The 27,069-nt window shown below is 48.7% G+C and overlaps 2 protein-coding genes across 17 annotated transcripts in view; one reads left to right on the top strand and one right to left on the bottom strand.

The window, feature by feature from the left end:
- The window catches only part of BAZ2A (bromodomain adjacent to zinc finger domain 2A), a 34,100-nt gene extending 16,362 nt beyond the window's left edge, over positions 1-17,738 (top strand). For 5 of the 16 annotated variants that reach the window (XM_082751085.1, XM_082751082.1, XM_082751078.1 and 2 more), the window contains 27 exons: positions 354-947; positions 1,786-1,971; positions 2,590-2,808; positions 3,248-3,724; positions 3,863-3,923; positions 4,985-5,093; positions 5,266-5,367; positions 5,527-5,737; positions 7,220-7,317; positions 7,662-7,727; positions 7,911-8,144; positions 8,284-8,538; positions 8,937-9,151; positions 9,453-9,527; positions 9,725-9,905; positions 10,006-10,065; positions 10,253-10,397; positions 11,320-11,999; positions 12,105-12,327; positions 12,433-12,588; positions 12,695-12,846; positions 13,015-13,304; positions 13,414-13,546; positions 13,655-13,801; positions 14,197-14,423; positions 14,538-14,681; positions 14,779-17,738. In XM_082751085.1, coding sequence (XP_082607211.1) covers positions 354-947; positions 1,786-1,971; positions 2,590-2,808; positions 3,248-3,724; positions 3,863-3,923; positions 4,985-5,093; positions 5,266-5,367; positions 5,527-5,737; positions 7,220-7,317; positions 7,662-7,727; positions 7,911-8,144; positions 8,284-8,538; positions 8,937-9,151; positions 9,453-9,527; positions 9,725-9,905; positions 10,006-10,065; positions 10,253-10,397; positions 11,320-11,999; positions 12,105-12,327; positions 12,433-12,588; positions 12,695-12,846; positions 13,015-13,304; positions 13,414-13,546; positions 13,655-13,801; positions 14,197-14,423; positions 14,538-14,681; positions 14,779-14,944 — 5,606 coding nt within the window. In that variant the 3' untranslated portion in view covers positions 14,945-17,738. The remainder of the gene's footprint in view (positions 1-353; positions 948-1,785; positions 1,972-2,589; positions 2,809-3,247; positions 3,725-3,862; positions 3,924-4,984; positions 5,094-5,265; positions 5,368-5,526; positions 5,738-7,219; positions 7,318-7,661; positions 7,728-7,910; positions 8,145-8,283; positions 8,539-8,936; positions 9,152-9,452; positions 9,528-9,724; positions 9,906-10,005; positions 10,066-10,252; positions 10,398-11,319; positions 12,000-12,104; positions 12,328-12,432; positions 12,589-12,694; positions 12,847-13,014; positions 13,305-13,413; positions 13,547-13,654; positions 13,802-14,196; positions 14,424-14,537; positions 14,682-14,778) is intronic. The other 11 variants (XM_082751089.1, XM_082751084.1, XM_082751080.1 and 8 more) reach the window with 3 other exon arrangements.
- A 356-nt stretch (positions 17,739-18,094) lies between these two features.
- Positions 18,095-25,854, bottom strand: LOC309858388 (RNA-binding motif, single-stranded-interacting protein 2-like). Its single transcript, XM_082751090.1, has 5 exons — positions 25,748-25,854; positions 25,325-25,435; positions 24,666-24,746; positions 24,214-24,299; positions 18,095-23,243 (listed from the first exon to the last, which is right to left on the bottom strand). Exons 1-4 carry the CDS (start codon positions 25,778-25,780, stop codon positions 24,219-24,221), a joined length of 306 nt encoding a protein of 101 aa, XP_082607216.1. The 5' UTR covers positions 25,781-25,854; the 3' UTR covers positions 18,095-23,243; positions 24,214-24,218.
- Between the last annotated feature and the right edge of the window lie 1,215 nt (positions 25,855-27,069).

Here is a 27,069-nt window from a genome sequence, read left to right as displayed (position 1 = left end):
GAGGGTGGAGAAGAGTGCAAGTCACTATAGGGAGTCTGCAAGCAGCTTCATTTAAAAAAATTAAAAGCCCTGAGCATCAGCAGCAGCCAGCACTCTGCTGGTCGCTCCTGTGGTAGGCCAGGAGAGCTCCCCAGCCCCCTACTCAGCAGCCTCAGAAGCAGTTGCTAAGCTTACATCCAGGAGCATCTGGGTTTGGTGTTCTCTGGAGACTGAAAAGTTATAAATAGAGCAGAGAGGGAATCCCCCTCCCCTTCACCTTCCCTTTTTCTAGTCAGTGTTGTTCTTTTGGTAGAAATGGTAGAGTTTCTTGCATACATATCTGTAACTGACCCTTTTCCCTCTTTCTCTGCCAGGTTTGAATGGGGATGTGAATGTTAATGGCTTATCTACTGTATCTCACACTACTACTTCAGGGATTTTGAATTCTGCTCCCCACTCCTCCAGCACCTCACACCTTCATCACCCCAGCGTGGCCTACGACTGTCTCTGGAACTACTCACAGTACCCATCTGCCAATCCTGGCAACAACCTCAAGGACCCACCCCTTCTCTCACAGTTCTCGGGGGGACAATATCCACTCAACGGCATCCTTGGGGGCAGCCGGCAACCTTCATCCCCAAGTCACAACACTAACCTTCGGGCTGGGAGCCAAGAGTTCTGGGCCAACGGTACCCAGAGTCCCATGGGGCTTAACTTCGACTCACAGGAACTGTATGATTCCTTTCCTGACCAGAATTTTGAGGTGATGCCCAATGGACCCCCTAGTTTTTTCACCTCCCCACAGACTTCTCCTATGTTGGGATCCAGCATCCAGACCTTTGCACCCTCCCAGGAGGTAGGCAGTGGTATCCATCCTGATGAGGCGGCAGAAAAGGAGCTAACATCAGTTGTGGCAGAGAATGGCGCTGGCTTGGTAGGCAGCCTGGAGCTGGAAGAAGAGCAGCCAGGTAGGTATAACTATGGTTCTGTGAGCCGGGCTGGGAGAGGAAAAATGGGGCTGTGGGGGGCAGTGGCTTTTTGAGGTGAGGAAAACTTGTCTTTCAGCTCTCTGCAGTGGAGGCTGATTTGCATGTTGGTGATTAGCAGAGCCAAGTGGCTGGTGTTTCTGTGGCAGCAGCACCAGCTCGCAAGTGGGAGTGCAAATTATTTCAAGCTCATGCAGAGCTGCTGGCCTGGAGAGGGCAGGTGGGCGAGCCTGAAACAGCCCCAACAGACACCCTGCATCGAGAGGGGCTTCTTTAAAAATAGAGGAAGGGGTTGGGGCAGAGGGTATTGAAGCCAATTTGACTTAACTATGGCAAGGCCAGACTGGGCTGCTAAAGCGGGCTGAACCCTAGTAGTGATTGGCATCTGAAGAAGGGAAGGGAGCAGGCAGAACATACCATTGCTTGTCTATCGGTTTCCTGTTGTGGTGGTGGTTGTTGTTAGCATTGGTACGTGTGACAGTCCCTCTCCTCTTTTCCCTCAAAATAGATAAATGGTTATAAAACTATAGGATAATTTCTCTGTTTACCACCTGTTCCTCTTGGATAGGGGAAGTACCTAAGAACATGATGCGGTTCTTGTCTCAGACCCTGCTCTCCTTTCTCCTCTCTTTACCTGCTACAGGATTTTATTGTATTGCTCACTAGAGTATTTTGGTATGATTGGAACCCAACATAGTACTGGTACTTAGACTCACTGAAGAATGAACATCCCACTAGCAAAGACTGACTGCCTGCTGTAGCTGAATGAACCAGTTGAAGGCACTGATTATGACTTTTGCTCTTTTCTGGGATTTCCTAGAACTGAAGATATGTGGCTACAATGGCTCTGTCCCTTCTGTGGAATCATTACACCAAGAGGTCTCAGTCTTGGTCCCTGACCCCACAGTGAGCTGCTTAGATGATCCTTCACATCTTCCTGATCAACTGGAAGACACTCCAATCCTCAGTGAAGTCTCTCTGGAGCCCTTCAACCCCCTGGCACCAGGTAGGCTTAGAAGCTGGCTCCCTTCAATTTGTCCATGCAAAAGGTAGCCAACTTCTATCACCTAGAAGGGATAGTAAACCAGGGAAGTATTGAGGAATCCAGGGCATTGGGGCCTCCAGATAATCCTGTGGCCAACTACAGTTTCATCCCACTGGCTGACTAGGCCAACTGCACTCTGAGCTCAGTTGGTTAATTTCCCAGGTTTTCTCCCAATGTTCCTTTTGGCCTGGAGCCCTGGGCTGTAATAATTCACTGGATAAGGACTTATTACCACATAGTTGGGCTGTTTGGGTTCTAACTATCTCACTAACTGTGCCAGTGAACAATTACCTTTTACCCCACTGAAATAATAAGAAAGGCCTGTTTTATGATGGATGCTAGAATTTTGTGTTGGTCTGTGGGTTGTTATAGAGCCAGTGTTTTTCCCTTCATTTCTGTTTTAAGGTTTTACAATCCCTATAGCCTGGTCACTTCACTGTTTCAGGGAGAAAGCTATAAGATTTCCTTTAATTTAACATTAGAAAGAACCCCTCCACACAACAAGGACTGACTAGAGTTGGGATATAGTGAGACCAGTATTTCTTAAATCTTGTTTTCTGATTTTTCCACCTCTTGAAGAGCCAGTGAGTGGAGGACTCTATGGTATAGATGACACGGAGCTGATGGGTGCGGAGGACAAGCTGCCTCTTGAGGACAGCCCTGTGATTTCTGCCCTTGATTGCCCTTCCCTCAATAATGCCACTGCCTTCAGTCTCCTGGCAGATGACAGTCAAACTTCAGCCTCTATCTTTGCCAGCCCAACCTCTCCACCTGTCCTTGGAGAGTCTGTCCTGCAAGGTGAGTGAAGAGAGGTAGGATAGAGAGTCTTTGGCCTGAGAAAAGGTGAGAGAACCAGTTCCATACTTAGGGTATTAGGGGTGGGCGTCTTACTGGGAACTGAGGGGGCTATCGTGGGACTAAAAAAGGCACAGGCTGCTCACTCTGACTTCTGTCTATCCTGTGCCCAGAACTTGTGGGACTTGGAGTTTGCAGGAAAAAGGAGGTCAAAAGCCTTACTGGCTCCAGGTAAAAGGTACTTCACACAGTGAACTAGCAGTTTTACCCTTTAACCTTCATGAATGGCTGGGGAGGACAGCCAGAGGCTACTTCATGTTTTCCACCCTAGGGAAAAGCCCTCTAAGTAACTCTGTTTAGCTTAGTCCAGGTTGACTGAGTAGATTCTCTTGCTTTGTAGGACACCATTTTTCCTTACCTATCTTGTCCCTTTGGATTCTAGATAATAGCTTTGACCTGAATAATGGTAGTGATGCAGAACAGGAAGAAATGGAGACTCAGGCTTCAGACTTCCCACCACCTCTGACCCAGCCAGCCTCTGACCAGTCATCCACAATTCAGCTCCATCCAGCAACTTCACCAGCAGTTCCGCCAGCAGCCTCCCCAGCAATCTCCCTGGCAGTTTCGCCAGCAGCCTCCCTGGAAATCTCTCCAGAAGTCTCCCCGGAAATTTCCCCAGCCATCTCCCCAGCAGCCTTCCCAGCTGTCTCTCCAACTTCCTCAGCAGCTCTCCCACCAGTCTCCTCAGAAGTCTCCTTGACAGGCTCCCCAGTGACCTCCCCAAAAGTGTCCCCTGCAGTTTCCCCAGTATCTGTCCTCCCAGCAGCCTCCTCAGCAGATAAGGATGTCAGCACCTTCCCTGAAACCACCACTGACCTGGAAGAGATCACTGGAGAGGGAGTCACTACTTCTGGTAATGGTGAGTGTCCAGATTCTGTTCCATTCCTAGCCGGTTTAAAGAAAAGTTTCTGTCCTGTGTGGCATTTAGCCCTTCTCGGTGGCCTGTTTCACTTTTGCTTGAATTCTTAAGTTGGGTATCCCTTCTCTTCCTCCCAAGGTGATGTCCTGAGGAGACGTATTGCTACCCCAGAAGAAGTTCGTCTTCCCCTCCAACATGGGTAAATGCTCTAGTTTGCTACATGCATTGACCTTGACAAATTTAATGAATGACTCTAGGAAGAAGGGAAGAGAGGTCATCTCACAAGAGATGGAGAGGAATGGGCTAGGCAAGAATGGATTAAAGGACAGTTATCTGCAGTGATAACGCCTGAGGTCCTTAGGCTTTCCTCCTTCTCCCAGGATCTGCCTCCCCTCACCTATTCTTTCCTCATCTTGCGGCCACTCGGGTTCTTGCTCCAGGGGCTGCAGCTGTTATCTTTTCTAAACCCAGCTGGTCACCCTAGAGCTCAGATATCCAAATTAGCTGACTTGTTTTATATGCTTAGAGAAGGGATAGCAGTGAGTTGCGGGGTGGCTCAGTCCTGATGAATTGGGATTTTTTTTTTTTTTTTTTTTTTATGCTATTTAGAGAGGTAAGGACAGGAACAATATGTGACCAGAATGAGCAAGCCAGTTGACACCAAGGGCCTCCTAAGAATGTGACTGCCTTCCTGATTGTCCCCACCCCCACCCCTCTAGGCTACTTGTGGTCACCAAGTTTGAGTTCTGCTTAACGTTTTGAGAGAAAGATAAGGCTTAGTCTTAGAATAATCTTTCTCAGAACACAGAGTTCTTACTAAACCTTGGCCTACAAAGTCATTTTATGGAGTCTGCAGCAAGTTTACTCTTCTGCTTGCGTCCCCACCCTCTGTCTTTTCTGCTTTTATTTCCTCAAGTCTTCATCGCCTTCGTCCTCATCATTGGAAACCCAGCTATTGCCTTGAATGGCATCAGGGAGGGGGTTCCTGGCTGCTCATCACACTGACTTTATAAATGTAGGGTGAAGGTCTTTCTGGCCTGTGCATTTTTATGTATTGTTCCCCCTCCCCAGGCCCTGAGGGATTTGCAGAGCTCCTGCCTGCCTTCCAGCCAAGCTTGTGTCTCATGCTGTGTTTGCATCTACATGCAGTTCTAGTCGATAGATTCTGGGAGGGTCATCTCTGTGGGCTTGGCTCCTGGGTTGGCTTGACCATGGGTAGGGGTGTGACCTGGCGGCAGGGCACGTGTGCTTCTCTGGCAGGTGGCGGAGAGAGGTGCGCATCAAGAAGGGCAGCCACCGATGGCAAGGGGAAACATGGTATTATGGTCCCTGTGGGAAGAGGATGAAACAGTTTCCAGAAGTGATCAAGGTAATGTAGTTTTCGTGGGCATCTTAACGGAAACAGACACTTTTCTTGGGCCCAGTGGCAACAGGCTACCATTTTCTGCTCTTTGGGCTGTTCTGTTTGTGCTCTTGCTGGACAAAGGCATGATAGGGCTGTGACTTCATCAATCAATGCCACTTTGCCTCCTCCTTTTTAGTACCTGAGCCGCAATGTGGTACACAATGTCCGTCGTGAGCACTTCAGTTTCAGTCCCCGTATGCCTGTTGGAGATTTCTTTGAAGAGAGAGACACGCCAGAGGTGCACATCCCAGGGTTAAATACGCTTTTGTTTCTGAGAAGGAGTTGGTGGGGGAGGCTGTAGCTTCTTGTGCGGTTTGGAGGTTCTGGGACATTGAATGATTAAGAGGCTATGGTGGCTTGCACCCTCACGTTTTAATAGCCTTCTTCATTACCTTAGGGCTTGCAGTGGGTACAGCTTTCAGCAGAGGAGATCCCATCCAGGATTCAGGCAATTACCGGGAAACGGGGCCGACCTCGAAACACTGAGAAGGCCAAGACTAAGGAAGTCCCCAAGGTGAAACGGGGACGAGGTCGGCCACCCAAGGTCAAAATCACTGAGCTGCTGAATAAGACAGATAACCGCCTCCTAAAGAAACTGGAGGCCCAAGGTACACCGATGTCTCTTATTTTAGGATTCTGCTTGCTCTGTGAAGTATTGGAAATGTGGTTTTATTTTTTACTATTTCTTTTAAAGATTTTATTTATTTATTAGAGTGAGAGAGCATGAGCAGAGGGAGAGGGAAAGGGAGAAGCACACTCCCCACTGAGCAGGGAGCCCAAATCCCCGCTTGATTCCAGGACCCTGAGCTCATAACCTGAGCTAAAGGCAGATGCTTAACCCACTAAGACACCTGGATGCCCCTGAAGTTTTGGAAATGTTGAGGAATTACTAATGCCTTGGTTTCCCACGAACATGACTGACATTAATTATCTGGACAGAATGAATCTGAATCACCTTCCCCTCTTTAGAAAGCAGTACCACCCTCCCAGCATTTCTGTGGTACTTCAACAACCTTTTTCCTTAAATTGCTCTAACTCGTGGAGCCTTGGGAGGTCCCCAGATGTTGATAGGAGAAGAGAGGGCTTCCATGTCCTTTCCTATCATCTTTCAGCAACTTGGCTTGTTGGTTTGGGTTGTGCACTTTTACTATACTCATTGCTACCATCATGGAGGTTCAGAATTCACATCTGAATCCAAAGATAATTGACGCTGTTTTAATGCGTAGACAGGTAGTAAATGTATAATTTTTCAGCAAATATTACATTTATCCTGACATAGTGAAAGAATTTGAAAAAAATTGGCCTCTTCTGACTCCTGTTCAGAATCTTCTGACTCCTATTCTGACTCCTATTCAGAGTTCCAGCTCTGCCACATTCTGATGGTATGACCTGGAGCAAGGCATTTATACTTTACTAGATCTATCTGTAGATCGTATCTATCTAATTTAGAGGGTTGCTCTATGGACATGGTGGTGGTGGTGTGTCCATGCCAGAATAGAATAAGTACTATCCTATCAAAAACATCAATGCTAAAACACTGTATTGTTTTCGAAAAGCAGAGGAACTTACATATTTTGGTAGAGCAAGGCATAAGAACTGAGCATAAACAATGTCAGTGTTGTTCTGATTCTACTGAGGTGTCCATTATTTGAGCTCTTTCTTTCTGGCACATTCTTTTTAATTGGTGCTTTCAACTTTGGAGACCACCCTTTTTCCCTGGAAGTTTGGTTTTGTTTTCTTTCTCTGCTCTGAAATCAGTCTGTGGGTTGCTGCCTCTGCTGGGTAGCCTGGGAAAGAGACAGGTTACCAGGCTGTTCTGCCATTGTGTCCTCTAAGAGCCCTTCTGAAGGAGTCTAATCTGTTCCAGGGGCTGGGACTTCTGGGCAGGAGATTTTTGAGTTCTTTGTGCTGCCCCACAGCAGGTGTCTCTTCAACATTTTTCTCCCCAATATATTATTATGTATACCAAAAAACGAAACTAGATTCTTCAGGGAGCTGCTTAGGGAAGTCAGCTTTGTGACAGGTGTGTGCTGCTCTGAATGCTGGAGATCAGTCTGCCTTACTCTTCATTTTTCTTTCTGCCCTCACAGAAACACTGAATGAGGAGGATAAAGCAAAGATGAGTAAAATCAAGAAGAAGATGAAGCAGAAGGTACGAGGAGAATGTCAGTCTACTATCCAAGGGCAGGTGAGGGACATCAGAGAGATTATACAGCGGGTTAACTTTTCCTACCGTTGGCTTCGTCATTTCTTCCTTCTCCCACATTTACCACCTTCCCATCTCCCCACCTCCCCCCATGTGGCAGCGTACCTTCTTCATTACCCGGAATTGGGGGGGATGGGTTTGATTTAGAGATTTGGGCTGTTCAAGAATCATGTGGGCATCTCCAGGGTGAGAGAATTGATCCATTGCCAACCCCTCATCCCATCTCTCACCTCTCCTCCCCAGCACCCTTGTCTGTTTTTTAATCCTAGCCCAAGCAGAGATGCTTTCAGAGTTTGAGGAGAAATGACTTCCCTTATGGTTTACAGGCCAGAAACAAGCGGAAACAAGAGACCAAGAGCTTAAAGCAGAAGGAAGCTAAGAAGAAATCCAAGGTAGGTGCATGTTCACACAAGTATAACTTTGAAGTCACCAAAATGATTTTGCAAGACATGTGTGAGTTGGTCTTGTTTTATAGCCACGCTTTTGGGCTCTCAGGTGGGAGGAGGGGGACCAGGGAAGGGTGGTGACTGGAATCTTTATGGAATGTTTCATCCCTCTCTCCTTTGGGTGAGTAGGCTGAGAAGGAGAAGGTAAAGACAAAGCAGGAAAAACTGAAGGAAAAAGTGAAAAGGGAGAAGAAGGAGAAAGTAAAAATGAAGGAAAAGGAGGAAGTGGCCAAAGGCAAGTCAGCCTGTAAAGCTGATAAAACGCTGGCCATGCAGAGGCGCTTGGAGGAGCGGCAGAGGCAGCAGATGATCTTGGAGGAGATGAAGAAGCCCACGGAGGATATGTGTCTGACTGATCACCAGGTAGTGAGGGGAGAGTAACAGGTCCCTGGGTCCTGGAGGGCCAGTTACAAAGATACTGCCACTAAAAGAAGAACCTCCTAGATACCCAGACGGTTGCCTTCAGGTGTGTCTGACAGCCCTACCACTTTCATTCTTACAGCCCCTACCTGACTTCTCCCGAATCCCTGGTCTGATCCTGCCCAGTGGGGCCTTCTCAGACTGCTTGACCATCGTGGAATTCCTGCACAGCTTCGGCAAGGTGCTAGGCTTTGACCCTGCCAAAGATGTACCCAGCTTGGGGGTCCTGCAGGAGGGACTCCTGTGTCAAGGCGACAGCCTGGGTGAGGTGCAGGATCTGCTGGTGCGGCTCCTGAAGGCTGCGCTCTATGATCCCGGCCTGCCCTCTTACTGTCAGGTGAGGGCCTTCCCCAGGCGGGTTGGGAGTGCCTGGGTTCTGGGGCTGTGTCTCAGGTGTGCTTTCTCTCTAAGTTAAACACATAAACATAAAAGTCTTTCCCTGAACTGATCAGGACAAGTGAAAGGAGATCTGGTTTCTTCCTATTTCTGTTTTCCTTATATTTTTTCCCTTTTGTTTTTCTTCCTGATTTCCCTCTGCTTATTTTGTTCATTTTCCTTTATTTTACTCCTTTTCTTTTGTACCTTCCCTTTGTCTTTTCTCATAATGTGTTAGCACTTTTCATACTTGGTTCTTTTCACCCGTAGTTTCTCCTAGTGTATTTTCTTGTTCCAGATTCACCTAGCCTGTGTTGTTCCACTTTTTCTCCTAACTTCCATTCTGCTCTCCTCCAACAGTCCTTAAAGATCTTGGGGGAGAAGGTGTCCGAGATCCCACTGACAAGAGACAATGTGTCTGAGATCCTGCGCTGCTTCCTCATGGCATATGGAGTGGAGCCTGCCCTCTGTGATAGCCTGCGTACCCAGCCTTTTCAGGCCCAGCCCCCGCAACAGAAAGCAGCTGTCTTGGCCTTCCTTGTGCATGAGCTCAATGGCTCGACCCTCATCATCAAGTGAGGGTCTGGGGTGATGGTTACTGTATGCCTTGGGCAGAATGGGAGGGAGAAGGGTTTAGCCATCCAGAAGTCCTGGCAGTGATGTGTGTGCACTGCCATGCTCTGGAGATGCTAGAGCGACTTGGGAACTGGATCTTAGTACTTTCCTGGGGAGAATCTAAGCCTTCCTCTGCCATTTATCCAGCCTGGGCCCTAGAATGAAAGTACCATTCAGCTGCAGCCCCTTTACCCTTGAGCCTCCCTTTTTTGTTGGTGCTACCACTTATACCTCAAAATCTCATAACCTGTTCCTCTGCAGTGAGATCGACAAGACTCTGGAGAGTATGTCCAGCTACAGAAAAAATAAGTGGATTGTTGAAGGCCGGCTCCGGAGGTAGGAATGGGACAGAGGGTAGGGCCTAGAGAGGAAAGGGTGAAACATAGCCAGAGCTTGCGCCTGGAACACATGCCTGTAGACTCCCCACTGAGTTGGGACCTTACCCCAGGGCTCAGGATGGTTTAGATTCCAGGTGTTCCTTTTGTGGCAGTCTCTCCTGTTCCTCACCAATTTTCCCCTTCATCTGTTTTAAGACTAAAAACTGCTCTGGCCAAGCGAACTGGGCGGCCTGAGGTAGAGATGCAAGGGCCAGAGGAGGGCCTGGGGCGGAGGCGTAGCTCTCGCATCATGGAGGAGACCAGTGGTATGGAAGAAGATGATGAGGAAGAGACTGTAGCAACTGTCCATGGCCGTAGGGGTCGAAGAGATGGAGAGGTACTAGCCCCACACTGAGGACAGTGGGAGTTGGAAATAGGTTATTTCTCTTTCTTGAATTGAATAATTCTCTTTCATTGTTCATTTGTTTCTTCTCCAGGTTGATGCCATAGCATCAAGCATCCCAGAGCTAGAGCGCCAGATAGAAAAACTGAGCAAGGTACTGTTCTTCTAACCTCCCAGGAGGTAGAGATGTGGGCTGGGAGAGGATTTATCACCTTGTGAGTTGGGCCCCAGATGATACCAATTTTATAGGGAAGCTGAGAGCCATTGCCCAACCCCCATATACTGGATGGAGTCACTCCTTGGAAATGTGTTTTTTACTTCTCTTTCCACTGCCTACCCAGCGTCAGCTCTTCTTTCGAAAAAAGCTACTTCACTCATCCCAGATGCTTCGGGCAGTCTCCTTGGGTCAGGACCGCTACAGACGCCGCTACTGGGTGTTGCCCTATTTGGCTGGTATCTTTGTGGAAGGAGCAGAGGAGAGCTTAGGTAGGTGTTTCATGGAAGCCTGAATTGAGTCCTATCAGAATTAACCAGTTCCTTTTTCTCTGTCTAGTCTTTTTGGGTTTCTTTCATTTTATGAGAATCAGTGTAGCATTGTGGTTAACAGAACAGACTCTAGGGTGAGACTTCCCACCTACCTACAGTATGCTTCAGTCTCTTCATTTATAAAATGGGAATGATAATAGTGGGTCTGCCTCATTGGGCTGTTAAGAGGATTAGGATGAGTTAATACTCTTAGGATAATATTTAACATCTATCTGATTCTTTTTTTCCTAAAGATTTTATTTATTTATTTGACACCGAGAAAGAGACAGTGAGAGCAGGAACACAAGCAGGGGTAGCGGAAGAGGGAGAAGCAGGCTTCCCACTGAGCAGGGACCCCGATGCAGGGCTGGATCCCAGGACCCTGGGATCATGACCTGAGCTGAAGACAGACGCTTAATGACTGAGCCACCCAGGCACACCATCTATCTGGTTCTTTTTGTTTGTTTGTTTGTTTTGTTTTGTTTTTAAATTTATTTACGACAGAGAGAGAGATCACAAGAAGGCAGAGGAGGGTGGGGAGGCAGGCTCCCTGCTGAGCAGAGAGCCTGATGTGGGGCTCAATCCCAGGACCCTGAGATCATGGCCTGAACTGAAGGCAGAGGCTCAACCCACTGAGCCACCCAGGCGCCCCTATCTGGTTCTTACTAAACATTAACATATGTTTATGCTGCTGCTTCTGATTACTTGGGAGAATAGTGTCTTTCCCCTATGCTTTGTTCAGTGGGACAGTTCTGTTCTCTACTGAATCTCAAAAGGGGGATTAAGTCCAAGAGTAAAAGAAAATGTATATCCTACATTTGTACATCCCTTTTCCTTCCCCTTATATCTGTGTATGTTTCAAACCCTTCACTTCTTTTTACAGTTCCTGAGGATGTGATTAAGCAGGAAACGGACTCCTTAAAAGTGGCAGCCCATCCAGCACCCAGCCCAGTCCCCTTCTCCCTGAAGAAGGAGTTAGGTGGCTCTGGAACCTCTGCCAGTACTCCTGCCCGGGCCCGAGGTCGACCTCGGAAAACTAAGCCTGGGTCTCTGCAACCTAGGCACCTGAAATCCCCTGGCCAGGGCCAGGGTTCTGAACAGCACAGTGCCCAGCTTCAGCCTGAGATTCAGCCTCATCCTCAACTTCAGGCTGAGCCCCAGCTCCAGCCTCAACCCCAACTTCAGCCTCAACCCCAACTTCAGCTTCATCCTCAGCCCCAAAATGGGTTTCTGGAGCCAGAAGGCTCCCCCTTGTCCCTAGGTCAGAGCCAGCATGACCTTAGCCAGTCAGCTTTCCTGTCTTGGCTGAGCCAGACTCAGAGCCATGGCTCCCTGCTGAGCAGCTCAGTCCTCACACCTGACAGCAGCCCTGGAAAACTGGACCCAACTCCATCACAGCCCTTGGAGGAGCCAGAGCCTAATGAAGCAGAGCCCATCCCCGATTCTCAAGCTCCCTGGTTTAGCTTAGCCCAGATGCCTTGCAATGCTGCCCCTACACCACCCCCAGCAGTTTCTGAGGACCAACCTACTCTCTCCCCTCAGCAACCTGTCTCCTCCAAGCCAGTAAGTAGCCAGAAATCTTGGAATGCAATTGACTTCATCTTGGCACAGGCTCCGCTGCCTGTGAAAAATCCCGCAAATGCCCTCATCTTGTGTTTCATCTCACAGATGAGTCGACCCAGTGCAGCCAACCCCTGTTCTCCAGTACAGCTCTCTTCTACTCCCCTGCCTGGGATGGCCTCTAAGAGGCGAATAGGAGACCCTGGGGGCACATCACAGAGTCTCACAGGGGCAGGACAGCCAAAACGGAGGGGGAGACCTCCCAGTAAGTTCTTCAAACAGATGGAACAGCGTTATCTAACCCAGCTGACAGCCCAGCCTGTCCCTCCTGGTGAGTGCCCTTGACAAGGCATGGGGTAAGAGTGGCAACAGATACAGGCCATGGGATTCATAGCTGGTGCCCACTCCCCACCCCACATGTGTGAACTGTTCACAGAGATGTGCTCTGGCTGGTGGTGCATCCAAGATCCTGAGACCCTGGATGCTACCCTCAAGGCCCTGCACCCCCGAGGCATCCGAGAAAAGGCACTTCACAAACACCTCAACAAGCACAGGGACTTCTTACAGGAGGTCTGCCTACGGCCCTCCACTGGTAAGATAAGCACTTTGACCCTGCCTGAGTTAAAGAGCCCAGGGGTAAATGTTGAACTGCTGCTGTCTCATTGATGGGCCTTTCCCTCTGCCTTCTGTGTTCTCAGATCCCATCTTTGAGCCTAGTCAGCTACCTGCCTTTGAAGAGGGGATTATGAGCTGGTCCCCCAAAGAGAAGACCTATGAGACAGACCTGGCTGTGCTTCAGTGGGTAGAGGAACTGGAACAACGGGTTATCCTCTCTGATCTGCAGATTCGGGTACACTGGGATTGGCCCTGGGTAGAGGAAGTAGTTGGGGGAGACGGTCATCTCTTGTACTCAGTTCAGAAAAACCCTGGGTCCCCACTTCATTAGTGGCCTTTTGTGACACTAGGTTTTTTTCTTTTTTTCCTTTACAATGAGTTTTGTCCTCTCTCCCACCTGTAGGGCTGGACATGTCCCAGCCCAGACTCGACTCGTGAAGACTTGGCCTACTGTGAGCATCTGCCTGACTCCCAGGAGGATATCACCTGGCGAGGTCGAGGTAGGGAAGGACTGGCACCCCAGCGTAAAAGCACCAACCCGCTGGACCTGGCTGTGATGCGCCTGGCTGCTCTGGAGCAGAATGTGGAGCGGCGTTATCTGCGGGAACCCCTCTGGCCAGCTCATGAGGTCGTGCTGGAGAAGGCCTTGCTCAGCACGCCCAGTGGTGCCCCCCAGTGCACCACTACAGAGATGTGAGTACCCACCCCCATTCTTGGTCTTGGGGAGAAGGGATACATTTAATGGATCCTGCTCCTCATCCAAAGATCACCCTTTTTCTCTCCATCTTCCCCGCCCCCCCAGATCCTATGAGATCACTCCTCGAATTCGAGCCTGGCGCCAGACACTTGAGCGGTGCCGGAGTGCAGCACAGGTGTGCTTGTGCCTAAGTCAGCTGGAGAGGTCCATTGCCTGGGAGAAGTCGGTCAACAAAGTGGTAAGAGGACGGGGAGAGCCTGGGAAGGCTGAGAGGGCAGCCAGCTCAGTGGGGCAGTGGGGTCACAGAGGCTTGAGGGCTCACCTTGCCTCCTCATACCCTTGGCAGACCTGTCTCGTCTGCCGGAAGGGTGACAATGATGAGTTTCTTCTGCTTTGTGATGGATGTGACCGTGGCTGCCATATTTACTGCCATCGGCCCAAGATGGAGGCTGTCCCAGAAGGAGATTGGTTCTGTGCAGTATGTTTGGCCCAGGTAAGGCTTCTGCTTTCTTATTCTCACTCCCAAGCAGAAATCAGAGGTTTTCTTTCTCATCCCATTTGTCACCAGTCCTACAGTTAGCAGCACTTCCTACCATGCCTCCGTGTCCCCTTGGAAAGAGCTCCAGGGTAGATGTTGGGTTCTGGTCCTTTTTGGGACAATTCACTTAAATTCTGTAGCCTTACTTGCTTGCTTCTATATGGGGGAATGATTGTATTTTCCCTTTTACCTTCCTTATTGGATTGTGTGAGTAGATGCACATGCTGGCTAACGCATGGAAGTATTTTGAAACCTCAGTCACGCTTAGACAGATAGGGATGGTAATGATCTGGAGGGCCAGCAGAGTACATCTCCAGCTGTTACTGATCTCACCCTTCTCCTATCCTCAGCAGGTAGAAGGAGGATTCACTCAGAAGCCTGGTTTCCCAAAACGAGGCCAGAAGCGGAAAAACAGTTATGAGCTGAACTTCCCGGAGGGTGATGGCCGTCGCCGCCGGGTACTCTCCAGGGGCCGGGAGAGCCCAGCAGTGCCTCGGTACTCAGAAGAAGGGTTGTCCCCCTCGAAGCGGCGGCGATTCTCCATGCGGAACCACCACAGTGATCTCACGTTTTGCGAGTGAGTTGAATGAATTCTGAATACAACTGGCTCTAGCTTTGTCAGAGTAAGGGCTGAGAAGGGTCAGTGGATTTGCTTCCTGAGATGCAGCCATTCCTTTCCCTTTAATGACAGGATTATCTTGATGGAGATGGAGTCCCATGACGCAGCCTGGCCATTCCTGGAGCCCGTGAACCCACGTTTGGTGAGCGGGTACCGGCGCATCATCAAAAACCCAATGGATTTTTCCACCATGCGGGAGCGGCTGCTCCGGGGAGGGTAAGTAGACATTAGCATGTCTCCTGGCTCTTGGGTTGCTTCTGTGACTCTCCCAGCCCCACTCCCCAGCTCATAGCTCTGCCTCCCCCCTGCCCAGGTACACCAGCTCAGAGGAGTTTGCAGCGGATGCACTCCTGGTCTTTGACAACTGCCAGACCTTCAATGAGGATGACTCGGAAGTGGGCAAGGCTGGGCACATCATGCGCCGCTTCTTCGAGAGCCGCTGGGAGGAGTTTTATCAGGGAAAGCAGGCCAATCTGTGAGGCAAGGGAGGTGGGGAGTCGCCTCATGGCATCTCCCCCTGCCCTCCAAACAAAAAAACCCTGCCATTCTCACCTGCTGATGCTGCCCTGGGTCCAGACTCAAGTCAGAGATCTCAGCCTGATTTTTGACCTTACCCTTGGCAGCGCCCTACATCCTCTTATCCCTACCTATACCCCTTTTTCCCTTTCCTCTTCTTGCTCCTCAAATAAGAGGGGCAGAGATGAGGTCCTTCTGGACTGAAAGCCAAAAAAAAGAAAGAAAGAAAGAATTTTTCCTTTCTGTTTTATTTCCTAATTTAAAATGATGAGGAGGAAAGAAGTCCCTGCTTACTTACTCCTCCCAGCTTCTTCTCCTTCCCTGTACGTGCCCCAGCATTCTGGGGCTATTTAACAATAGCAATAGTTCTAGTGAATGTGTGAAACCGAGAAACACTCTGTACTGTGTGTGGACCCGCAGTGACGGCCAGTAAAGTGGACTTAACTCCCAAGTGTGTCGAGCCGGACACCGGGCCCTGAACATGCTGCTTCCATGTTCAGTCCCTTCCCTGCTTCTCACTTTTCTCAATTTTTCCTTTCCCCTCCTCTCCCTACTTTTAAGATTTTCTCTCATCCAATAATGTAAAACTATCGTGTACGGGTTCCTCTGCCCTTTTCTCTCCCCCCAGATCTTTTTTCCCCTCAAAGGAAAAAGAAGTTCAGAAGTCCCTGTCTTTCTGTCCTCATCTTCCTGCCAATAGCTATCCCTCTGTAATGTTGGATACTCCTCGCATGCTGAGTTTCTAGCCTTTTTTTGAAACTCAGTAGCTGGGGAGAGGGCAGGGAGGCACCCTGGACCCTGGGCCTTCCAGCCTCCTTCCCCACCTCTTACCTAAACCTCCCTCTTGGGAACTCCTCAGGGACAACTACTGCTGAGTTTGGGCGCACTCCCAAGATGGAGGCCAGGTAGCAATCAGCTGGCCTCAGAGAGAGGTGTGTATGTCTCTGTGTGTGTGTGTGTGTGTGTGAGTATCTGTCTGTCTGTCTGTGTGCGTGCATCTGTTGGGGGGAGAGTGTATGTGAGGGAGTGGGAGAGGGGGAGGGAGGGAGGATGCTGTGATTGTGCCCCTGTGCTGTTTGATGGCATCCAGTGTCCCCAGGTATCTGTTTTTATCCGCACCTTCCCTAGTGTTTCAAATCGTCACATTTTTGTCCTTGGGAAACCACAGGGGCAGTTTTTCTGGGTACAAGGCTCTGTTTCCTCTCTCCCAGGCATTTCTGTTCCAGCCTCTTCAAACTGTGCAATCTTTCAGCAGGAACTCCCTCTCCTTTCAATAGCTTTGAGTCTTAAGCTATTGTAGGGAGAGGGGTAGAACTGGATCTTTTCCTAATCCCATGAGCTTCTGTGGGTTTAGTTGTGCTTTTCTTCCCTTACCTACTTCATACCCGGGACCCTTCCCCAGCAGCAGCAGAGACCCCCCAGAGCACAAGAGAGTAGAAAGAGGGGTTCTGGGTCCACCACTGCCCTACATGTGACTATGCCCAAGTTAAGCCCCAGCATGTGAGAGGAAAGCTGCTAACTCCCAGCTACAGCCATGGGCCCCTGCCCCCCTGCTTTCCTGCTCAGCAGAGCCCCTCCCATCAGAGATTACGGGTACTTGCACTGGGGAGGTGGCTGCTGGCCGGCCCAAGCAGAGAGCTGAGGCGTCCAAGAAATGTTCCATTGGTGGGGGAGGGGGTGCCGGGCTAGGTGGAGCATTCCTTGTACTTCTGGCAGCACTGGATAGCCACTGAAGGGAGTGGGGGGCGGTGTGGGGAGGTCCTGGGGCAGCCCCTCTCTTATTCCTTTATGCCCCCCTACTCTCCCATGGCCTATTTCTAAAGTCGCCTTTTCTGTCAGATAAACCTCAAAACTTTTAATTTTATTTGTTTTTGTTTTTTGGTTGTTTTTTTGTTTTGTTTTTGGGTTTGTTTTTTTTTTTTTTTTTGCTTTTAAGAGGTGGATTGAAGAATATTTGAATTGACTTTATATTATGCATAAATATTTATATTTTATCTAAATAACTGCGCTGTAACAAAGTTTGTGTTAGTCAAACGTTTGGAACTGTTATAGTTGGGGGCTCTTCTTTTTTCCCCATGGCAGTTTTCCCTGGTTTAAAATGTACTAGATTAATTTTATTGTTGGAGGTGGGGTGGACAAGGGAGTGAAATCTCCATGTTCCTTCTTTGTGTTCCTCTCCCAGCTCCGTCTCTTTTTCCCTAGGGACCAGGCACTCTTAAGGTGGGGTGGAGTCCTAGCCTCGTCTGAAGAAGTTGGGGCTTAAAGGGGGGTGGGGGTAGGGCATGATCAAAGGGGCCATTTCTCATGTTTCTTTCCTCATCTTCACTGCCCCTTGAGCTAGGTGGATTTTCTCTTCTTGACAAATAAGAGTATTTGGTAGGGAAGGCAGGTTAAAAAATAATAAAACCCACCCCCTGCCCTTTTGTTTCCCCTCCCTCTATCAGTCTGGTAACAGGAAGAAACCACACCATCAACACCAACAAGTTTCCATGTTCCTTTTACAAGAAAAGGGACTTGACTTTTTATATAACCAAATGTGGTGTTTTAGTGACTTTTTGATAATGTACAGTTTTTTGTGAATTTAAATTTATTTCTTTCTATATTTTTAGGACCAATCTCATTTTTAATAAGGTTTAAAAAAGAAAAAAAAAAAAGGTCTAGAGAAAAAAAAACTCCTGTTTTTGCCATGTGATGTTCCACAAGTGCAGCTGTAGAAAAGTGCTTGTCAGTTGAAATAAAAACCACATTTGATAGAGATTCAAAAGACTCTTTGTGTATTTATCTTCCTTTCAACGTAGGTTCTCACACTTGCTTAGGGGAAGACTGGGTCGTAGGATGAGTATGACTTGTCTTGGTATAGGAGATAGCTGGCAGGGAGAGAAACATCGCTTCTAAACTTCAAGGTTTATCCCTAAACCTCCAGACTTGGCCCTTATAAGAGGCATCCATGGCAGAATTTCTGCTTATGTGGATGGAACAGGGTCTTAGTGCTCCCAGCACGCTAGCAAAGTGCCATTCAGAGTGCCTACTTCGTGCCTTGTGAGACACCAGAGTAGCAAATACGGACCCATCACCAACTTCCCAACTTCTCCCATGGATAAAACACCAGGAGGTAGACTTTGTGTTTTATTTCAAAACAAAAGTTGATATAAGACAAATTGGAGCTATACCAAGTTGTAGGGAAGGAACATGAAAATACCAAGGGTCAGAAAGGAAGAACAGAAGGGTAGGTATCACTGGCATAGACAAGAAGAAGTATAAAATGAGAAACTTCTGGGTAAAAAAAAATGTACAAAATGTGAGTAGAAATTAAATATTTCCTGTTCAAGATAGTAAGTGCCTGTAAGAAAGCACTCACCACTCAAAAAACGTACACCAGTAACAGCGTGAGGAGTTTCTTTACTTACGCTGAGAATTCTTACCACCCTCCAGGGACGACATAAGGTGCAGGGACCCCAGCTTCCAGCCCTATAAAAATCAGACTCCCTCTTTGGTACTTGCTTGCCTTCTCAGCTATATGGCAGCCCCTGGCCAACTCTCTTAATCTTTAAGTTCTAAGGTAGGCGCCCATGGTGTTCCTCGGGGTGGCTCCCAAGCATTAGTTAGCATCCCAGGCAATCATTCATGGCCTCCCCCTCACCCCAAGTTTACTACAGTGAGACCTAACTGAAGAATTCACACTCTTCTCAGGGGAGTAATGAGCAAAAAGTCCCAAAGACGACACCCCAGAAATAAGAGATTACCAAAAGTAATCTCCATTTGATCGTGAACCCTTTCTAGCCCCTATTCATGAAGGGAAGGACAGAGTAAAGCAAAGAGGTACACCGGATGCCTGTGCCCTTGCTGAACCATGAAATTGTGAGGTAGATGTGACACAAGGATAAAAGTTCTGGTACAGGTTTGGAGTAGCTATGGCAGGTAGAAAGAGTGATGGCAAGGGGCAAGAGGGCACCTAACTTTCTCACGAGCGGTCATGTGGGGAGCACCCCTGCTGAGGTCAGCAAAGATCAGAAGGATGGCAGCTCACAGGCTGGCCTTGGCTGAAGGAAGACCCTCCTTAAAAAAAAAGTGGGAGATGAAAGAGGAGTAAATACGAGGGCTCTTCTCATGCTTGGCAGGTAGAACAGAAATCAAGTAGTTGTTCTAAGGAGGACTGAGTATGAGCAGGCACAAGTTGAACACCTAGCCCTTACACATCGGCTTTCATAACCCCTACCCTCATCTCTTGACTCTGGTTTAGCAGAGCCTGGGGACAAGTTTAGACCTGATCACTGACCTCAGTTTATTGCCACTGGGTAAGATCAACATATTCCCTCGAGGGTGTAGTGCTGCTGCTCTCCCAGAAGGTGGAGCACGTGCGCAACAGAGCAGCCATGATTCCTTCTCTCCCCTGACCCCTAAAGACTAAACTGTCAAGAGATCCCTGCAACATTCCATTCAGCGGCCTCTCAAGTACCTCCTGGTGCAAAACGACAACCCATTTTGGTCGGCACTGAAGGAGCAGAGAGTGAGCCCCGCTGGCACCAACAGGGTGAATGAACTCACTGACCAGTAAGTAAAGAAAGAGGAATGGAGCTGGGCTGAGGCGGCCCAAGCCAGGAAGGGCTGGAAGAGCAACAGGTCTAGTCTTCACCCTCCAGGAGTGTCATGTCCTCCTGCCACCTCTACCTATGTATTACTGCTGAGGGCTCTTGCTTCTTCAGAGCCACCAAGCTTCCGAGTCTTGGCAGCTCTTCAAATTCTTTAACAACAGTCTTAAAAAATAACATCTCTCCTTATCATCATTCCCACATCTTCCTTACCCTCTACCCACACCCTCCTCTGAAAAATCTAATCAGCCTAGGGTTTGAAAATCATCTCGCAGTGTGAATGAACAGTAAGAACACTGACCTGAGACGGGACAGCAGGCTCTGAGCCTCGGAAAGGATTAGATCATCGGAGGAAAGGACTCTGACATACTTTGACTGGAAACAGAAAAACACAAAGGTTTTTAAGAGTGTTAACAAGCATCTGTAATGGGTGGGGGTGAGATGTGACGCGCAGACAGTACGATCTTAGGTCCACGAAGACAATGGAGAAACCGCTAAGCACAGCGTCTCAAGAGCCCCGCCCCAGGCCCCCTACACATCCCCTGGCACTACTGCCACCAGCAGGCTATTTCATGAGAGAAAAAGCATCCCTCATTCCTTTCTCCCCTTTCCCCAATCACTCCCTCATGTTAGCAACTGTTAGACATGAGCTAACAACTAGGGGGAAAACAACATACCCCCCCAAAAAACTAAAAGAAGTTCTACAGTGCCATTAACTACTACTACATAACTTCAGGCTCCCCATCATGTCCCATGCCCTAACCTGCCCAAACCAGAAACATTCAACAGAACCCCTAGTTAGATTCACATGAGAAGAACACACAAAAGTTAACTCCTTTATTTAAAACAGAGCAAAATCCTGGCCATTTGAACATTAAAAAAAAAAAAAAAAGGATCAAGAGTTCTGGGGAAAAAAGAAGTTAAAGGGGAAAAAAAAGCTTTGGGAGGCAAAGGAGAGGCAGCCGTCATATGAACAATAATTTCCACACTGAGAGGCCCCCATCCTGCTAAACGGCCCACCCAGCAAGTCTCCTCCAAACTAGCGATCAAATGAACAGGATTCTGCATTTGTTTTCTTCTTCAAGGTCACTATGGTATACTTTCCTGGGGCCGTAGACTCGGAAACAAGAGCCACTTACCCAGCCACACCCATCTAGAAAGTGACTGGATTTAGGGCTGCTTTACAAGGGATAAGCCCTTCCTGAGGTTGGAAGTGTCCATGAGAAAATGAATAGTGGGAATTCTGTCCTTCACACTTGACACCCTACCCGTACCCACCTCCCCTACCTCCAGGATTGTACAAAAGGGCAGTCTACAGGCAGGGAACAGGGGACTCTCACTTCAGGGGTGGGTGAAGTGAGGGGAAAGCTGGCTGCGAGCTCTACGTCCAAGAACTGCTACCTCAGCTTCTTGTCCCTCCGTATCCTCTCCCTCCTCTCCTGACAGCCAGCCTCCCCAACACCCGTTTCTCCATTGTCTCTCTTTGGCTCTCTGCCTGTCTGGTGAAAAACACCTGACCTTGAGGTGCAGGGGAGCAGGACTGCCAGGGCACGAGGGAGGGATTGGAAGAGGACAGCTGCGGGGAGCTGTCATACTGTCACATACTGTGCTTCCAGGAGATGGGTGAAGGCTTCCTCCTGTCTCCACCCTCACAGCATCAGGGCTCGAAGGAGGAGGAAGAGTTCAAGAGCAAAATACAGGTTTTAAAGGATTGCCGACCTTGTAAATAACAAGATGGGGTTTATTGCCCTTTCCTGTCCTAGCTCCCTGTTAGCCTTCCACAAGAAGGAACATTACTTTTGACGTCCTGGTTCCCTGGAAAAGGGATCCAAACACATCAGGGGAGAGCAGGCTGCTTGGCCAGTTACAGAGAGCTCCTCTCCTTCCCACCCTGGCACAGCACACAACACAGAACAGTCCCCAACCTTGACCCTGCTGTGTGTGCGTGCATGTGTGCACGCGTGCCCGTGGCACAGGCACCACAGCACAAGCCTTTCTAGGACAGCTCAGGCAGTATGCGGAGGTATCCAAGGTCAAAGCCTGGGGAAAATTCAGGACCCCAGTCCTGTCTCTCTCAACCAGTTACACTGAGTATCAAAAGGCACTGGGCATCCAGGGTTAGGGTGGGAATTTAACAAGTCCTCTGGCATCAGAGGACTAACAAAACTGTCTACATCAAGGTTTCGCAACCTTGACACCACCGACATTTGGAGCCAAATAATTCTCTGGGGGGTTGGGGCGGGGGTTGGGGCTGTCCTGTGCACCTGCAGGATGGTTGGCAGCATCCTTGCTGCTCCACCAGCCACTAGATGCCAGCATCGCACAGCCCTCACCCCCAAGCAAGACCATAAAAACAAAACGCCTCTAGAGATTTCCAAGTGGCCTCTAGGGGAAAAAAACCACCTTCCTGAGAACCACTGGTCTAGATGAAGCAGCTGCTCTTCCACAGTGCCAAAAGAACCTGAGTGAATTCGGCACGGTCATAACTGCAAAGGCTCCTCTGAGCACAGCAACGTGAGGGGGGAAGGCAGGGGCCCTAGGACCCAGGGCAGGAAAGGAGATCCTCCAGGAAACAGGAAAGTGGGGATTCCTGAAAAGCTGTGGCTGGAGAAGACACTTCCTCAGATGGTGCTGGCCTCAGCGGTGAGAAAAATTAGTCAGAAGTCAGAAAGTCCACCCTTCTAGAACTTGCCAGGGAAGACCTAATCTTCATCTAAATTTGGCTCAAGGATGGCTTCCAAAGACTGTGGGAGTGTCTCTTTAATGAAGTCTACAGCACAGCTCTGCTTGAAGGCAAAGTCTGGTCTCTTCTCTCAGGATGTGACTAGGCAGAGGGAGGAAAAGCCCCTTCCACTGCCTGCTTAGTGTTCTACGTGTTCCTTGCCCAGCCCCCAAAACAGTCTATACAAAATTTCATTCAAAAAAGAAATTCACAAAATTAAAAACTGTAAAAAAGGCAAAGAAGGCAGGCTCTGCTGTATAAAAAGAGAAAAAGAACAGTCCGGATGAGAGAAAGAAGGCATAAAATGTGTAAAGAAGAGATGGGATGTGTGAGCTAAGAGTTTTATAAAACAAAACTTGTAAAGTCTGTATATTCTCCTACACACACACACACACACACACACACAAACCCCAAAATAAGCCTATAACTAAACTCCACATAAGGGCCCATAGTAGGACTCCCTCATCAATGTTCTATCATTTTTTTTTTTTTTTTTTTAAGAAATAACAAAAAATTTTAAAGCCTCCCCAGATAAATCCAACACATCAAAAACTGTTTTTCATAAAGATGAGAAGAAGCTCAAGGCACTATGTCTCTTTGGGATATGGAAAGAGTATATTGCAGTTAAAAACAAAATATAAAACTTTCTTTGCAAAAGAAAGAAAAAAGTTCTTTTGATCTCCTTGAATGCAGCACACATACAAAGTTACAGTTCCCCCCTCCACCCCCAGCTGCCCCAGGAATGGAGGCAGAAGCAGAGGGCGCAAGTGCAGAGATCTCTTTCTCCAGGACCAGGCCTGTGAAAAATGCTGCCCAAGTGTTAGTCCTTAGCAGGGCCCACAGCGGGGCTGTAATCCCGGTCAGCCCCCGGGAGTTCAGGAGCATCAGCCTTTCCAAGAGTCCATTTGTCCAGGCACATCTCAGAGACATGGCGGGTTCGCTTCCAGACCACTGCAATAGAGCAAATATCACAATAAAGCAAGTCAAATGAAATTTTTGGTTTCCCAGTGCATACAAAAAGTATGTTTACATTCTACTGTAGCCTATTAGGTATGCAACAGCAATAGGTGTAAAAATATAATATGAAGACCTTAACTCAAAAATACTTCATTGCTGCATGGGGCTCTCTGCTCAACAGGGAGCCTGCTTCCCCCTCTCTCTCTGCCTGCTTCTCTGTCTGCTTGTGTTCCCTCTTTCTCTGTCAAATAAATAAATGAAATAAAATAAAATACTTCATTGCTAACACTGTTAACTCACTGATCACAGATCACAATAAAAATGCAATAAAAAATTGACATTTCTTTAAAAAGATTTTATTTATCTGAGAGAGAGAACAGGATCATGGGGAAGGACAGAGGCAGAGACAGAGCAAGGAGCCCAATGTGGGACTCAATCTCAGGACTCTGGGTCATAACAGTTAACCGACTGAGCCACCCAGGCGCCCTCAAATTTAACCTTTTTTTTTTTTTAAGATTCCATTTATTTATTTTATTTGACAGAGAGAGAGATCACAAGTAGGCAGAGAGGCAGGCAGAGACAGAGGGGGAAGCAGGCTCCCTGCTGAGCAGAGAGACGGATATGGAGCTTGATCCCAGGACACTGAGATCATGACCTGAGCCGAAGGCAGTGGCTTAATCCACTGAGCCACCCAGGCGCCCCAAATTTAACCTGTTTTGAGAATTACCCAAATGTGACACAGAGACACGAAGTGAGTAAATGCCAACGGCACTGACAGACTTGCTCAAAGCAGGGAAAGCAGGATGGCCACAGACCTTCAATTTGTACAAAAAAGAAAAAAAGCAGTATTTGCAAAGCTCAGTAAAGTAAAGCTCAAGAAAAAGATGAAGTCTGCAAAGATGGGGAGAGGAACCCTAAAGGAGGCATAAACCAGAGGCTGGCTGCCTCCGTGGGGGGCTCTTACCGCTGCTACTTGTTGAACTGGAAAGAGTAGAGCCCGGGGTCTGAGGGAGCCTCCACCGGCACTTGAGTCTGCTGGCCGCTGCTCTCCTGCAGCACAGCCCAGGCAGGGGAGTCAAGGTGTATGTTCCTTCGGTCTCTTCCCACCCAGGGTGGAGTTTCTTTCCCGACCCATCCCCTCCCCCACGCACACAGCATCACCTCCCGGCCACCCAGGGCGCCATGGCCTCTTCCCGAGACACGGTCAAGTGCAGCCAGCCTCACGGAGCAAGGGCCTGGTCCAAGGACGCAGACGAGGTCCTCCCCTCCTACGTTCATCCGCATACCTACCAGCTGCCGGTAGCCCAGAAGCAGCATCACTGGTAGAGGAAGATCTTCAAGTGGCAGAAGGGGGCGTGGGAGAGCTACCTCGGTTCATGTTTCCTACCCTCCATGCAAAGAGTCGAGAGCTCTTACCTCGGATGCAACACCGGAAGAAGGCGCGGGGGTGTACGGGGAGAGGTAAGCTCCGGGCACGGGCGCGGCCGCCGGCACGTACTAGAAGGAAACCCAGCCACAGGCTCAGAGCAGTGAGGGGACTCCTGGTGACATTTAAAGCACCCGGGAGCTCTAAATCTAGGGATGCCTAGGTCTCATCCCCAGAAGAGTCAAACAGCTTTGTCCGGAGCACTCCAGGGGTGTTTAAGTTGGGCGGGGGGGAGGGGGCGGTGCTTGGAGAAACTGCTGCCTCCAGGGCTTCCCTTCCTTCTCCTCCTTCCCCGCGTGCACACCGCGCGCGGGGGCCAGGGCCGCAGACCTAGGAGCAGCCTGCTGAGCGCCCCCCACCATGTTCTTCTTGTCACCATGTTGGGAAGGATTTCTAGTAAATATGTGGGAGCTCCTGGGTAAACTGCTGTGTAGACAAAGCACTGTCTAGTTTCGTAGGTGCAGATCAGTTAAAAGGAGTGAGCCGGGAGCCGAATGGCTACGTTCTGTGGCTCTCCTACTCTGCGTCTAAGTGTGCCTTCCAGGACACGGACGCGGCTGACACCCTCGATCACAGGCATCTCCACTACAGAGCACGGCACAGGTACTCCTTGCTCCGTCAGAGTCTGGAGTCAGAAATACCGCTTTACCGTGCCTGGGCTGCTGAGGGAGAGGTGCCCCAGCTGCTGGGTGAGGGGTCCCATCATGGAGGCAGGCTGGAGAGGAATGGGGTGATCCATCCCCGGCGGCAGAACGGAACCCTGGAGGCAGGAACAAAGGACAGGGTTCGCTGGCAGCACCCAACAGACCTGCAGTGAGTTCTGCCTCTCAGGGCCGCTGAAGACAGACATTTCAAAGTCCTGGGAGAGGACAGGGGAAAAGCAACCCAACTGTGCAACAGAAACAGGTGCTCTAAATCTAAATGACAAACTGACAGGAGTTCAGGGCACTCCGCTGGGCTGCACAAGGGACTGAGCCAGAGCTCACGCGCCCACATCATCTATCGACAGATCCCACTGTTTTTCTTTACATCACACCGCCCCTTTGGCTTCTGCCCACGCCGGAACACTCACTGGAGGCTGCACGAGGTATGACTGGGGATGCATCCAGGACGGGTTAGGTACTTGCAGAGGAGATGTCTGGCTTATTCTCTAGTGCAAACAAAAGACACAGACAAAAACAATAATCGCCTAGAAACTACTGTTTTTCCCAGTAGCCTAATAATGTTCAGCAAAACCCCAAAAAAGTACCCCCTCACAAAACAGAAACACGAAGAATAAACTCTTTAAAAAATATTTACAACCCGTACATGTCAACAAATAACCCAATTTAAAAATGGACAAAAGATAGGAATACACTGAAAAGAAATTTAAAAAATTAAAAATTAAAAAAAAAAAAAGATAAGAATAGCTTCTTCTCTAAGAAGATACACAAATGGCCAATAAGCACATGAGAGAGGCTTGACATCATGAGTAACCAGGGAAATGAGAATCACGACCATGATGAGATCATTTCACACCCACCAGGATGGCTGTAATGAAAAGAACAGAAGAGTGGGGACTGGATGGCTCAATGGGTTGTGTCTGACTCTTGATTTTGACTCCAGTCATGCAGGGTTGGGGGATCAAGCCCTGCATCAGACTCCTCACTCAGCAGGGAGTCTGCTAGAAATTCTCTCTCTTCCTCTTCCTCCCCCCAATTCTCTCTCTCTTTCCTTGCTCAAAAATAAATACATCTTGTAAAAAAAAAAAGGACAGAAGAAACGTCATACACTGTGGGCTGGAATATAAAATGGTACAGTGTGCCATTTCCTCAAAAAGTTAGACACAGAGTTCCTGTGGAACCGAGCAAGTCCACTGGAAGTGTATATCTGAGAGAAGTCAAAACATGTGGGGATACAAAAATCGTACACAAATACTCAAAGCAGCATTATTCTAATAGCCAAAAGGTGGAAACAACTCAAAAGGCCATCAACTACTAAGCAGAAAACAAACAGGTATAGTCACACAGCGGCGGGAGACAGACTCAGTCCTGCTGTGTGCTACAACATGGATAAACCTCGAAAGCATGCCAAGTGAAAGTAGCCCGACCCCAGAGACATCCACTGCATGCTTCCATTTACACAAAGTGGCCAGGGTAGGCAAGTCTACAGCCAGAGTACATATCTCAGTGGGTGCCCCAGGGGTGGGGGTGAGGGAGAATGGGCAGTGATGACTACTGGGTACACAGCCGCTTCCTGAGCTAACAGAAATGTTCTGGGATTAGATAATGGTGACAGCTACATAACTTGGCAAAATATAATTGAAACTACTGACCTGGATACTTTAAGTAGATGAATTTTATGGTATGTGAATCATCTCAATTTTATTTATTTATTATTTTATTTATATGACAG

Source organism: Mustela nivalis, assembly GCF_964662115.1.
Source record: "Mustela nivalis genome assembly, contig: HAP1_SCAFFOLD_2298, whole genome shotgun sequence".
Classification (NCBI taxonomy): domain Eukaryota; kingdom Metazoa; phylum Chordata; class Mammalia; order Carnivora; family Mustelidae; genus Mustela; species Mustela nivalis.
This window is presented reverse-complemented; position numbering and strand designations above follow the sequence as displayed.

Bases quoted from the DNA above. Each gene is read 5' to 3' on its own strand.
- LOC309858388 (XM_082751090.1), bottom strand. From the start codon at position 25,780: ATGCATCCCCAGTCATACCTCGTGCAGCCTCCA. The intron at 25,436-25,747 runs GTGAGTGTTCCG...TCCTGCCTCCAG, and splicing joins CATACCTCGTGCAGCCTCCA to GGTTCCGTTCTGCCGCCGGG. The intron at 24,300-24,665 runs GTAAGAGCTCTC...GCTGTGCTGCAG, and splicing joins CTTCCGGTGTTGCATCCGAG to GAGAGCAGCGGCCAGCAGAC.